The sequence below is a fragment of the Cephus cinctus genome, unplaced genomic scaffold (assembly GCF_000341935.2).
Source record: "Cephus cinctus unplaced genomic scaffold, Ccin1 Ccin1_scaffold0970, whole genome shotgun sequence".
Classification (NCBI taxonomy): domain Eukaryota; kingdom Metazoa; phylum Arthropoda; class Insecta; order Hymenoptera; family Cephidae; genus Cephus; species Cephus cinctus.
The window spans coordinates 364,201-378,195 of record NW_014333527.1 but is presented as its reverse complement, the minus strand read 5'-3'; the positions used below and the strand labels follow the sequence as shown (position 1 = coordinate 378,195).

Sequence of the window (13,995 nt, the reverse complement as noted above, 5' to 3'; positions counted from 1 at the left end):
GGCAGGAGATAGGAAAAAAGGAAGGGAATAAACGGAAGATGAGAAACAGGTGGATGAGATAGAGCGACGAAAGTACAAGAGAAATAAGAAAGGACGACGGATTGAAACTAGAGAAGAAAGAAGGTTAAAGAGAGACGTCGAAAGTTCTTGGCGAAAAGTGGAATAAATCTCTCAAGTTTAAAATGGCCTGAGCCTGCGGGCATCGGAAGTTCTGTAAGCTGCTGCGATCTTGCTGAAGAAAGATCTGGACCGTGTAGCGGGTTGGGTATAGGTGGAAAAGGTTTGGGAATGAATTTGGGGATAGAAGGGTACGTTTGAGATCGAAGGTTTTTCAAAGAAATGGACGAAAAATACGAGGCGAAAATTATTTGATGTGGAATATAGGTGGGTCCAAGGAAAGGGTCACCTGGCACTTTTCATTTTCATTTCGTTTTTCGGCCTTTACTAACAACCACCAGTGTCGCCATCTACGTCAGGACGTGGAAAATATCACGAGGACGAGCTTTACGTGACTTTCGACCTTTACGGTGAAATTATTCGGTAACTTTTTTACTTTTGTATTCGCGCCAAGGGGAAAACGGAAATTACGTAAAAATACTTTGCCTTCTAACCGACCTCGGATTTACGGGAATCAAAGGAGCTGTGGAGTAAGAAAAAAAAAACAGACCCCGATTTATTCAGAACTACGCCGATTCTCATGAATACGTCACTTGCGCGTATTTTTTTTTTCTGATAGAGAAAATGCTTATACTCGGTAACAAGGGGTTAACGTAGATGTAGCCTGCAAATTAAATTTACCTTGGTGGATTCATTGTATCCAACGATAACAGCCGTGTACCACTGAGTGGTGCCTTCGGCTCGATATACTTCAACCCTGAAGCCAACGAGGACACTAGGGGTGGTAAGGAGAATCCTCTGACCATCCTGCATCTCGGCCCATCTCCTCACAGCATTACCCCAAGGTACGCCGCCCTTCGTCAGTTCCCAGTCCTGCTGTGAAAACAAAAGGTAATCACCCTCGTTAGTATGCAAAGAAGCTACAAGGAAACAGGGTGCAAGCGTAAACAACAAGTAACAAGCAAAAAAAAAAAAAAATGTGAAAATTGTAAAAGAAAAAAAGGATCGTAGCATTCGATCCAACTTCTTTTCTAATTAAAAAAAAGTTCCTAACCTCCTTGACCTCTGTAAAATCTTTCTTCGCAAGAATACCCTCTTCCCATCCCACATAAAGGATATAAAAAGGCGAGTTTGCAATAAATCAGTCCTCTCCTTAATTAATTACTTCCACCAGCAGAATGCCGCTTCATTACCATTTTCCTTTTTATCGAGACTTGCCATAGGAAACACCATATAATTCAGTATTAAATCATCTGCCAATTTTAAAATATCAACTGATCAGATGTCTTCATATATCTTAACGGTGAGTCCTACGCACTTGCGCCACCACAGTAGGCCAAGCAGTACTACGCCAGTCAATTTAGAATCGCTACGTGGTCTGGATGTCCGTTACATGCTGTGCTCGACGACTTGGTTTAATTACAGCTACGTCATAGCAATTATAAACGTTTACCAGCAAAGTAATCGTAACCTACGCGTAGTCAGTGTCCGCGGCTGAAATAAGTGACTGGTTAATCGTAAATTAAGTGTAAGTCAAAGCTCCGGGTTCACGGAGTGACTGAATAGCGATGACATTCAATACGACGTCGAAAGAGACGACAATTTAATTAATAAGATATGCCAAGGTAATTTGAGTGAATTGTCATAGGCGAACAATGCACTGTGTAAAGTGAAAGAGAAGAGGATCGTATAGCGTGAACGATAATGAAAGAGAAGACGAGCGCGGTGAAGTGAGGTTAGGGTTAGGTTGAATTCGATTGTTCCATGCTCGGTCGGTAAAAGGTAAAGCGCGCTACGGCGACCTCGTTCGTCGTAGTCGTCGATTTCGTCCCCGCCCGACTTTACCGTTAGAATCGCAGTGAATAGGCGATATTACGCGAGCCAAGTAATTTCATTGAATTTAATTGAGGAAATGACGTGGCAGTTAAGCTCTCGTATCCTCAATTGGCACGACCTGCACTTTCTACGGTATTGTGAGTCCCGATAAACAGAATACGTTCCCTCTGCCAATAAGATAACGTAAGATTGGAAAGACGGTTATTGCATTGTAAACGCGATTAACTGCTTGCTACTTAGTCGAAAGTATAATAAAAGTGATTTGTGTATAGTTAAAGCTCCGCTCGTGTACCCGACGCATCGTGCAATGCTAATCTTAAACGGACTATAGATTATGGTGAGTAATACGAAATAGTGAACGATTAAATGTAAAATATATAATTTAATAATTTACACAGCTATATCTCTTGAATCAATCTCTCGCTTTAGATAAAAATCCATAGCGTTTCCATGTAAGCGTAGTCTAAAATTTCGTCAGAACGTACATTCTAAACTGACTGGCTTGACCCGTGGAAACTCTGGCAGTGAAGTTAGCACGGCGAGAGTATGTTGGCGCCTGGTCTTGGCGCCTTTCCAAACGTCGATGCACGCGCAACCGGCGACTGTCGCTGAAACGGTCACGCGAGCTAAAGCAGTGCTACGAGTAGTCAGCTGCCGTTAGAGTCAAGTGAAAAATCGCGGTATCCCGACGCCGTGTGCGTTTCTCCTCGTATATACACTTTGAACAGCGGCCATTATACTGTGATATTCGCTGCTTTGGCCAGCAGCGTAATGGCCCGTGTCCACGTATGCCCCACGCCGCGTGCGCGTAAGCCTATACTATACGTGCCTGTAGCCATTTGAACGTGCGGCTTAACTATGCGGCACGTACGTACGAGTTACGGAGAAAGAGCCCCGCTGGTGCATTTATAGTTCAGGGTCAGGAGACTCCGGGAGGCTGATTTTACGAGCGTATGAATTATTTCCGAGTTTTCATCTCTCTTGTACATACATTTTTAGCTGTACCCTGTATATACATAATTACATATAAATCGGGGCTACGTATATAAACTGTATATACCAAGGAAAATAATTTCTCAATCGTTCAATCTTCTTGCAGGTTAATTCTCGTCAAAAATTTTTCTCGTTTTTCAACCGCCCCGACAAGACGCCGAGAGTAATGCCAAGGGAAAAAAAGCGCGAGTCGGCCATGACCGCAAGCTCCAAAACTTTTCCACGTAAATGACTAACGTTTGCGCAAGGAGCTGCGCCAACTTTTAACGGTAAAACTTCCCTCAGTTTAATTACTTGGAAACAATTCCCCGACCGTCTCCCGCTCTCACCGTCAGCAACGCCGAAGGAGTTTTCCCGTACAACCCTCGTTGACGTTTATACCTAACCCCCTTGGTGTATTTCAGGAGACCGAGGGACGATCGGAGAGAGTCCACCCTTTGACGACTTGCGTCGTTCCTTCGACATAGGCGGTTCCTTGACTTTCGGCAAAAAAGTTTCAATTTATTACGAATCCAAAAACGAAGTGCGCGAGTCTCGTCGAGAAAGCTTTGGCTCAGAAATATTTTTACCAGGAATCGCAGGACTGCACGTACGTCATCCCCGGAAAGAGGATCTAAAAAATGTTCTCGGTGAGTTATCGCGAGAGAAAGCTTTAATTTAGTACGGCAGATAGCCGCCAGGGGGGAATTAATTTTCCACGTAAATACGCCACTGTGTATATTAAGGTTCCGCTTTCATATTTTTCCAGAGGGAAAAAAAAAGCAAGAGAGAAGATTCCTCTGTAAATCCAGAGAAGCAAAGAACAAAAAAAAAGAAGCTCACACGAAAATCAGTTAAAAATAAATTTTACGAGTCTTAAGGTCAAATTTGTACAGACGCGATCCTTTATCTCGTTCCAGTTGATATAGACTTGTAACGACGTAATCAGGGCGAATTAGCCAAGCGTCGTTGTCGATTCTGTAATGCCTATTCACTCCGGGGCCGGATCTTAAACTTATTCCGAGAGCCGTGCGCCGTAAGGATTACCAGAAGATATTTCTTTGGATTGCTGCAGGGCCGAGCCAGCCGACCGAGGCAATCGCATCGAAGTGCAACTTGTAATGAACTTTGTAACGAACTAAGTTTCGGGGCTCGTAAAGCGGAAGTGTTGTACGAGAGCAGTTACGAAGTGGCTGCTGCTTTAATCGTTCGTTAACGCACGTCACGTTTCGCGTTCGAGCTCCCAGCAATGGGGTAACGTACAGCGAGAAAAAACAAAAAGAAGAGATAGCGAAAAGATATACACTCGAGCACACAATGGAAAAGAATAGAATACAATAGAATAATAAAGGTCTGCTCACAGTGAAGGGTTTGAGCTTGGCATAGTCGAGGAAGTCCAGTCTGCGATCCTGCATGAATTCCACGGGCATCATGTCCTCGGGAAGTTCAGCCCTGGCTACCAGCGGATAGAAGGTCTGAAAGCATAAATGTCAAAGCGAATGAATGATAGCGACGCGTACGATAAATGTGCTGACAGCGATCCTGCCACCGTATACGTACGTAATAACGGAAGGAAGAAAGGTGAATAAAGGGAAAGATGAGAAAATGAGATAACACGAGAGAATCCCTCGGTGAAATTTTCCTGCGCCCGTAGGACATTCACGAGGTGTAATTAAAAGTTCCCTAATTATAATTGAAACTCAAATCCGACCGAGCTGCCGATCGAATCAGGTTTCCAGCTGCCTCAAATAAAATGCACGTCTCGCTCCTCCGCGTCGCTGCAGGAGATTGCAATTCGCTTTGCATGCAAACTGCACCTCTTCCTGCTGCCGCCCTGCCGGAGCGTTTAAAGCTCCGTACATACGACCGGACTGGAATAATAATTGATCCAGGATAGGATCGACCGATCGATCTGCCTTTTTTTTTGTCCATTACCTCTCATTGTCAGAGTCAACCATGCGGAAGCGTATAGGTATACGAAGAAAAAAAATACCAAAAGTAGTAACACCGGTGGCAATATAGATACGTACAAAAAATAATAAAATCAATAACAAAATAAATAAGTTTCGCGCAGTAAGACTTTCTAGTACGACCACTAGACTCCTACGTTCACCCACGTTATCGTATGTAACCAGTACCTGGGGTACGTACAGTGTGATATAGTGCCTACCCACAGTGGTACGATCTGGTAACGGTACTTGCAATCGTGCAGGAGCGGAAGATGTTCCTGGATAGCCTAGAGGGGCCTGGCGGAACATTAACTAACCTATCGGTGTTATCGCAATTAACGTGGATAATGGCCGAGATCTAGATTACAATGACACAGGGTCTCTATATATCGGGCTGACGTAACGGCTATGTAAAAACATTGAATTTCCAGATATACAACCTGGTCTACTACTGGCACTGCATTACCTAACACACGTGTATAATCTTCAATACAGCGTTAACCATGATACGGCTAGATACCCGTTGCGAACCAAAATTCAATAATCGATTAAAAAATCGATTTCTAAAGTCACCGAAACGTCATACCGTGAACTCGTACGTCACGTCAAAATCACATGCATCGAATGACGACAGCAAGGACCAATCGACGTGACGGAAAGCGACGATATTTTCAAAACATTTTTTTACACGCGGCAAATTAACCCTGACACACGGCTCCTGTCCTGAATCGATCAGTGACGATTTTTTAAGGGCACTGTACCTGTACGTGACTACGTATAAAATATACGTGAGCAACGCGATAGACAATATCATATATACCCCATATACACTGTACCGATCCCACGATTATATAAAACATCTAGGCCGTGCGTCACGTGAAAAGGGAATTGTTCGCGTTAACGAATGATAAGACGATAAGGAAAAAAAAAAAAAAAAAAAAAAAAAAAAAAAAAAAAAAAAAAAAAAAAATGAAATTCCAAAATACTCACCAGTGCCGGCCAACCGACCGTATTCGCTGCTGCCGTGGCGCCTCTAAGTGGCTTCCCGTTGAGTCTATGGTGCTGATGATGGTTGTTGTTGGCGTGGTTGCCGTGATGGTTGTGGTGGTTTATAGTGATAAGGCTCGTGTGTCTGGGGTCAGGTCTTTCGGCCCAGTATAGGCCTTTCTCGACGAGAAACAGGGAGAACACAGCATCCCTGTGGGGCGACAGCCACTCTCTTCTCTGCCACTCAACGTCGTCGTATTCTACGAGCACCTGTCAACATAATCGATAGATGTATCCAGCGCGTTGGCATTGTTATTATCAGGCGAAATCGCGACAAAAGTCCTTTGGGAATCGAACAAAATAATTTTTCATTGCAACTGGAGCCCAATAGGTAAATGCGAAAAGTATCGTAGGACCGTATATCGCGTCGTAGATGTTACTCGCGATTTATAATGATGTCCAATAAATAATTCATAGGCGGTAACGCGCCATAGGAATATAGTAAAGAGGCCGCGGGGCAGATGTGTCTGTGCGACGTTACGTGTAAGACGCCTACGCAATATTCGTACGCGTAGGTAGACTCTTATTCGCGAATCGGCCATTGCACCTACGTTAAGTGTGCGTAGAGACATTGGAGCCACATGACGAAACGTGTACGGGTATAAACAAAGCAATAAGATATCTATATACGGTGTCTACCTTAGGATTCTACTTTTTATACGTCTTTTTGTTTTATATCCACGTCTTCATCGCTTCCACGTTACTCGGACGCACCTGTGTGCGGGTGTCTATGCCGCGTTCCTATGAATAAGTATGAAGCGTATAATTGTGATCGCGATGCATTATTCATCGAGTAGGCATATACCCCCTGTTCCCCCTATCCGAGTGTAGTTATAAGACTACACTCTACTAGCTGGTGTATCGGTATGCTTATGGGTTGTCAGGTGAAGCTAGGATCTTTATTCGCAGGCCTTGTCTACTGGTAAAAACTCTTTAACGCGGCGATTTGGCCCTCTCGACTGCTTCTGGGTATCTAGGTTCTTGGGGTATCCTATATCTTAGGTGGTCCGATCGAAGATCGAGTTGCTCTAGGTAGGTTAGATAGTGGGTTAGATAGGTAGGTTAGGTAGGTAGGTACTCTGAATGAGATTCCCCGGAGGCTGGAGAAACCAGCAGCGATCCTTGTGAGTCAGGATCGTAAAGTCCTCTCAGGGGTTGGTAGATATAGGTACGATGGCGGGTAGGTATAACTGGATGGTGAATGTCGGTGGATTTAGGTTGGGTTAGGTAGGAACGTGATAATCCAAAGGATTGATCGCGGGATTCCCTGCGTCTATCTGGTAGATTTCTTATTTCAGGTTGAAAAGGAATTCGGATGGAGAAAGATTCCCCGGGATGGTATTAAGGACGGATAGTTTCCTTATGGAGGTTTCTCTTTGTTTATTAGTATTTTTAGTACGGCGATAACAGCCGAGTGGTTGGTTGGGATGGACTGGGTAGGTTCTACGTGACTCTGGTGGGATATGGTATGTTTGCAATAACGACAGTTTATACATATTTCAAGGTGCGTGGCTCGTTGGCCAGTGACAATATGTGTTACAGTGACTGGGTACCGAATATCTATGTGTATCGCGTTGCTTGAGACTTGATCGTAAAGTGTAGTTTGCACGTGTATGTACGGGCTGATAAGTAACCAATGCACAATATATAATAGCAATAAATTTGTACAGGGTATTAAAATTGTTATACGAGTCTGCGAGAAGTATTGATAACGCGTGATAATTACAAGACGAATTTTAATTGAGCCACGAAGAAAATTAAATGTTAACGAGTGACTGATGCATGAAAAATTAAGAATAATAAGAGAAAAGTACAGATTTACCTAGAGGTTGGTAAGTACGTTATAAAGGAATTTAAAGAGTGACAGAGGCGCTACTATGGGAATAGCTGTAAGCTCGTTCGATGATAACGATTCTTTCTAAAGCCCAAAGGCATATCCTGGCGACACCCTCTTCCCGGCACGGGAAAGCTTTACAGCGAGAGGTTAGTGTCGCTCTCGTCAGATGGCGACATCTCACAGAGAGCGTGATCATGATGGCCGCCGTATAAATGAGCCCCGCCTCCCGAGCAACGCTAGCCCCACCTATTGGCCGTTGTCATGGTAACGCACCTGGCGGCCATGTTGGTTTCACAATTGCGCGCGACCTGCCTCAAGCTTCTCCTACCGTCCCTATCGCGTTTCCCCGCCGTCGAACAGCTCGGCCGCCCCTCCAGCAACACCACGAAGCTGACGCCACTGCCGTTCTCCCCAGCTTGTGAAATATTCTTGGCGGGAACTCGAAGCCCGGAGACACTTCTCAAAGCCTTTCGCAATCCTCCACGGTGCAATTAACCCATAGGACACTTTCCGTGTCCTTTGTTGTTATCGTCGTGAAATTCGTATTGTTCCTCCATAACGATACAGCATTGACAGGGGACCGGGTTTCGCTCCAGATAAGTGAGCCTATGTGCCCCAGATACAAATACCCAACGTTACGACGGCCCTGACGGAGGTACGTGAAAATGAGGAGAACATTTTGTAAAGCTCGTCCCACGGCTATCTAGACACATTACATTTATCGATTAATCGAAAACTTCATATTTACATAGGCCCATATCTACAGAACAGCACCGGCCAATGCCCAAGTAGTATAACAATAAATCATTCATATCCACAAAGGCATCGTGCGATCCCACGTACCTATGTAAGTAAGACTTTAGGATTCCCAGGATATACCCACGCGTCAACTTTCTCCGCATCCTTGTCCAACCCGCACAGTCCTTCTCCGCACGTTCGGTATCTACATACACACCAGACCGAAACCCTAGTAACACAGACTTGGCTGACGTCTACCAGGTTCTTCCTACTACCGACCAACGTCCGACTACGTACGACCCTTGGACACTAGCGCAGCTACCAAACTTCCTAAGCCTATTCCGTTCGGCAGAAAGACACGCGGGAATTTCCAGCCAAGATATATCTGCGCTTTGCGTGAACCTCTCGGCAATATATATAGATATATAACGAACGATCCTTTCGTTTTTCATTGTTCCCGTCTGTCGTTAAAATCACAAATCTTTACCAGCGGTACTCGTAAGGTCGTGAAGGACGCCAAAGTTTCTAGCACGTTGAAGCCGTAGCTGGTATTTAGTTTAAAGGACCTCCTTGACGTTATCGATACCCAATGGAAATCGATTCCCTTCGATTCTCGAATATGACGCAACCAGGCTTCAAGACTGTAGAACAGCAATGGGCGCGTTTGCAAGTACGTTGAACTCCGCAGGACGATAATGGGTTCGCTTTCCCTCTCGAGACTGAAGACGTATACACATGTACATGTATATCAGGTAGAGCTACAGAGTTTGAAAACGTGAGGTAACTCCTAATAGCACCGTACCTGTTAACGATTGGTCTGTAAATATAAGCATCTTGCGATCTCTATCGAATCTTCCTTAACGCGATCCGAGACTGACGTGATAAACGCGTGATAAGAAATCAGCCGATTAGCAGAAACTCCCGTGCCTTCCCAAAGACGCAATAGTCGTTTCGTACGAATACGCGAAGAACAAAACATGTTTTTAGCTCCATCTTGAAAAATCTCAATGTTTTTCACTCGACTTTAGGCGAAGAGCACACGTCCTATATATGTATTGTATATACAGTGAGTGTACGCGTTATATACGCTGGAATGCATGAAAATACGAAGTTAAGAGTCGACCTTGAGTTTCGCGCTGTTTGCCATGACGCATGAAAAGACGAATAATAATAAAAAGATATGCATTTACGACCCCTCGTTTCCTCATGTGCGCACGGACGAATATTTGCCGATGCGTCTCAGACGCGAGCGAGCCTTAACCTTTGAGCGATACGTCGTTCGTTTGGCCATAAGTAACGAAAGTCTAATAACCTGCCTACAGTACAGGCGCCCGAGCGTTCCAGAGGTTAAATACGAGTTCGCTTGGATTTCTCCTTCACGGACGATGGGATATAAAAACGAGGTGAAACATTACGACGCAATCCGAACGTATCTTCATCACGATTGTCACTGCTTATCCAGGACTCCCTGCAGGGCCTCCACGTTATACCGTCCTGGATACCTAAGCGTGTCATTAGTTTTGTTTTTATTCATCCGGGGAACGCGCGCCGGAGTCCCAGTGACACACGCGGCACACATTATTTACAGTAGAGACGCGCACAAAGCCAAACTGTACCTGAGCAGAGATGCAGGAGAGTCGGAGGGAGTTTTCTTGAAACGGGAAGTACATTTCGTTGAAAAATCATGAGTGGATTTGGATGAGGGAACCGACTGGTGTCATAAGAACGGAAGTGAGGGAGCGAGAGAGAGAGAGAGAGAGAGAGAGAGTGTATGAGTAGGTTGAATAGCTGGAAGCTGGAAGAACATTGCCAGAGGGCTGTGACGGTGAACAGAGGGGGAATGTGTGAGGGGGTGTACTTCTCAACAAAAGACCCTCCCTCTCTCTCTCTCTCTCTCTCTCCACCTTTGCACACGCCTTTCATGCAAAAGCAGCGCTCGGGTGCAGATTTTAGCAAAAATAGGCCGAGAGGATGAGCGCGCGTTTGGAGTACGGAGCTCTCAAGCTGCAGTGCCAGAGTAGTGGCAACTCTTTTCTGCACTATCGTCATGTATGCACCAACGTGTATCCAACCTAGGTGCACGTGCAGATTGATCCACCTATGCGAGAGACTTGCATCGCACGAGTTGGTAACTCTTTTTGTTTTTCAATCTCACCCTTGCTTGCCGAGGTCTCCAACGTCGTTAAAACACTTCCGATAGTTTGACGGGAACTTGAACCAGCCGGGGCTTCTACGCGGTTAAGAGTGAAAAGAGGGAACGAAGAGGAGAACCAAAGAAAAAAGAAAAAGAAATTGGCGTGAACCATGGCAAAGGAAATGGGTCACCTCGAAGCGACCTCTATCGAGGACGAAAGGCTTCCCGGGCTAGTGGATGAAAAAGGGAGTGAACGATAATGGGCGGACGGGAGGGAGGACAAGGAAGGAAAAGTTGATGCATTTCCATTTAGAGTGCTGACGAAGGGAGACGAAGAACCGAGTGTTGCTTCTGCATTAACGGTGGGAGGAAATTGCAGGAATTCTTCCGACTGTATTATTTGTATATAGCTATACCGTCGAGGTATATATATAGTGCTCGGGATAGTCGGAATTCTCTTAGGACAATTTTCTCTGTAATTCACTCTACCAGTATGTAACTTTGTGGTGGAATCTTGAAATTACTGGGTGCTACTAATTTCGGTCTGCATCTGCCCTCCGGGCTGTTATCAATTCTCCCATTATAGTTTCTTGCATCGAGTCCAACCACGTGCTTACGAATTTAAATGCTGGCTAGTAAATAGCGTCGGTTTAGAAATCTCTAGATACAGATATACCGTAGCATCTATAATATACGCGTGTGACTATGAACTTCGAGTGTGCGTTTAATTAACGCGTTAGCGTATAGCAGCTCGACATATTCATGAAGATACGCCTGTGTGTTCTACCGGAAGTTGGAGGCCACTGACTGACCTTGCGTCTGTTGGTTAGCTGGATGGTCGTTGGGTCTGTGTATCGGTGATTTCGCGCCACGCGGAATTCATATACCGGGTGTACGGAAAATTGTATGCGTTAAGTATAAATAAAAAGTTTTTAAATTATCGATCATACCGGTACAGTTTCTTTTTTTGCTCAGAGATCAGATGGATTTTAGCGCTGGTTTTTTTCTCCGTTCACCGTGAATTTCTATGCTCTTTATCGCATTAATTATCGTCAGGCTTCAGACACTTTTTATTCCGCTGGAATTGGTACAGCGACCAGAACTTTCTTGGTCGCTCGAGACGCAGTAAGCGAGGCCTGTAATAATTCGCTGACTTGTTCGACGTGGTCGGAACGGAGACGTCACGTAATCTAATCTGCTTCAATTTAGGTTATGAATGATCACCGTCGAACGTGCTCGGTTCTCGGGCGATCGTCCAAATTTTCAAGTGAAAAATGATTATTTTTTCATCGGTATCGTTATAATTTTTTTTTTTTGTAAAATTCCACGATCAATTCTCGCAATTCCAAAGGGCAACCGGTGAAATGCTGAACGACTCTGGAGAAACTAGTTATCAGTCACGATTGACAGCCATCATTCACGGTAGCCTGTCAGCTGTCACTGGGATCTATATACGAGAAGAGAAAACACGTTGGTACCAATGAAAATTAGTCCGACGTTGGTAACGCTACCTAGAATCCCTAGAAACGACCCAGTCAGTTTCACTTGGAAGAAAGAGAAGAAATTTATCACGAATAAGAAGGAGATGTCAGTAACAATAATAACAAGGAAAATTCAAGTCGGAAAATGAGTTTTCCCTCGTAAATAAAAACAGCTTTCCCAGCAGCATTGGCGGCACGATAAATGTCCATACTAAAACGAAGCCCGTGGACCCTGAATGACATACAGAAACATGAAAGTCCCTAGAGAATTTAATCAGGACTCCTCTAAGTCCACGAATTTCCAGACTGGGACAAATCCTGATACACGTACCCACTTCAGAAATAAAGACAAAAAACGGCAATAGATCTCAATCCAAGTAATTTTCCCTAACGAAATTCTTCCGGGTTTACGAACAGTATCAAAGGGAGACCGTAGTAGTCAGCGACGGGACAAAACATTATCGGCTGGACGAGATCGGATATGGACCCCTTTAACAGACTGCAACGTTAATATGGGACATTCAAGCGGATAGTACAATATTTCGCATATCCGGCATCGAAGCTGTTTAGTAAGAGTGATTTTCGTTTTTCGCCCTAATACCAAAGCACATGGCCAGCTCGAGTGAACTCGGCTGTATATATTCGATCCGGAAAATGTACAATCCGGCAAAACGTCCTGCACAAGATAAATGAGCAAGTCTTAAATTTTTTTTTTTTCGAATCCGATCATTCCTTCTAACAGCAGTACCTAGATACTGATCCCTATAAAACTGATAACCAAAAGTATGAAAACCGTTGATTTAACGTATATCGATAATCGAGAAATCCTTATGCGAGTCTTACGTTTTCAGTGCGATTCCAGCGTTACACGCAAAGCGACGTCGAGGGTGGAATTTCGAAGGGCTGCTGGGGTTAACGTACAGAGCGTGACGGCGACACGTGTAGGCCTCGTAAAGATTTCTTTATGGAACGTTCCGTATAAATAAATAGCATAGGGAAACTAGGGCTGTAGCTTTGCCACGGTCGATATTACATAGCATGCGAGGGCTGCAAAGGCTGGTATCTGAGGGCGGGCGTGCATGCTACAGAATAACATAAATAGTTGCGTAATGTAGGATACGGTATCAGTGACGGCATTTACGTACGAGTTAATAAGAGCGACGGGGAGTGTTCGGGGGGGATCTGCGACATGTGAGACGAGCCTAAAGTCATTCGGGTGACTCGCAATCATTAAAATAAACACTGACTAGGTACGAAGGGTGCACTGATAGAGCGTAAAGGACTTTCGAATTGCAAATCGATAGTCGATCTATTCGAATTCCTTCCGCTCGACCAAGCAGCGCGTGACGCACGTCGAATACGTGCGTAGGTTGTCGCTTCCGTCCGCAATGTCAATCCGACCTGTAATTCTGTCGCCCGTTGCAAAGCAGCCCTACGTCAAACTTATTTCTTCCTGTCAATTCGTACCTTTGTTTTTTTTTTTTTTTAATAACAACAAAATCAACTCACGTCATTCGTCCCTATACAGTCCTTAGGGTAGTTCTGTACGTTTGAAAAAATTCAAAGCATCCCCTATGCGCGTAATCGTTAAAATTACTTTTTTTTTTTTTTCAAGTGGCGATAACAGAAAATCCAAAAATAGATACACCCTTAGAATGGCAGTAGGACCCGGCTGATATTTTGAGTCGTAACAGTCGGATCTGGGCGTTGCCCGGTAAAACGGGCTAGTGTTGCAGGGACGGGAGGATGAAGGTGGTGGGAGAGCCGGATTCGTTTTAATCAAACTCACCCCTCGAGGACAGGGACGAGGGGTGAGAAAGGAGGGGGGATGAGAGGGGGTGGATTTTGGAGAGAAACGAGAGCACGGGGCAAGGGGGCTGGGGC

At 44.7% G+C, this 13,995-nt stretch overlaps 1 protein-coding gene and 1 long non-coding RNA gene across 4 annotated transcripts in view; one reads left to right on the top strand and one right to left on the bottom strand.

Annotated features, from left to right (window-relative positions):
- The window catches only part of LOC107271420 (probable JmjC domain-containing histone demethylation protein 2C), a 44,537-nt gene that overhangs the window by 12,952 nt on the left and 17,590 nt on the right, over window positions 1–13,995 (bottom strand). For 2 of the 3 annotated variants that reach the window (XM_015747405.2, XM_025088669.1), the window contains exons 2-4: window positions 5,865–6,131; window positions 4,287–4,400; window positions 799–993 (exon numbers count right to left, since the gene is read on the bottom strand). In XM_015747405.2, coding sequence (XP_015602891.1) covers window positions 799–993; window positions 4,287–4,400; window positions 5,865–6,131 — 576 coding nt within the window. The remainder of the gene's footprint in view (window positions 1–798; window positions 994–4,286; window positions 4,401–5,864; window positions 6,132–13,995) is intronic. The other variant, XM_025088667.1, reaches the window with a different exon arrangement.
- LOC107271422 lies at window positions 1,482–4,292 on the top strand. The gene is made up of 4 exons (XR_001538640.2): window positions 1,482–2,290; window positions 3,053–3,215; window positions 3,351–3,575; window positions 3,695–4,292. It is a non-coding gene; the product is annotated as an uncharacterized LOC107271422 (long non-coding RNA).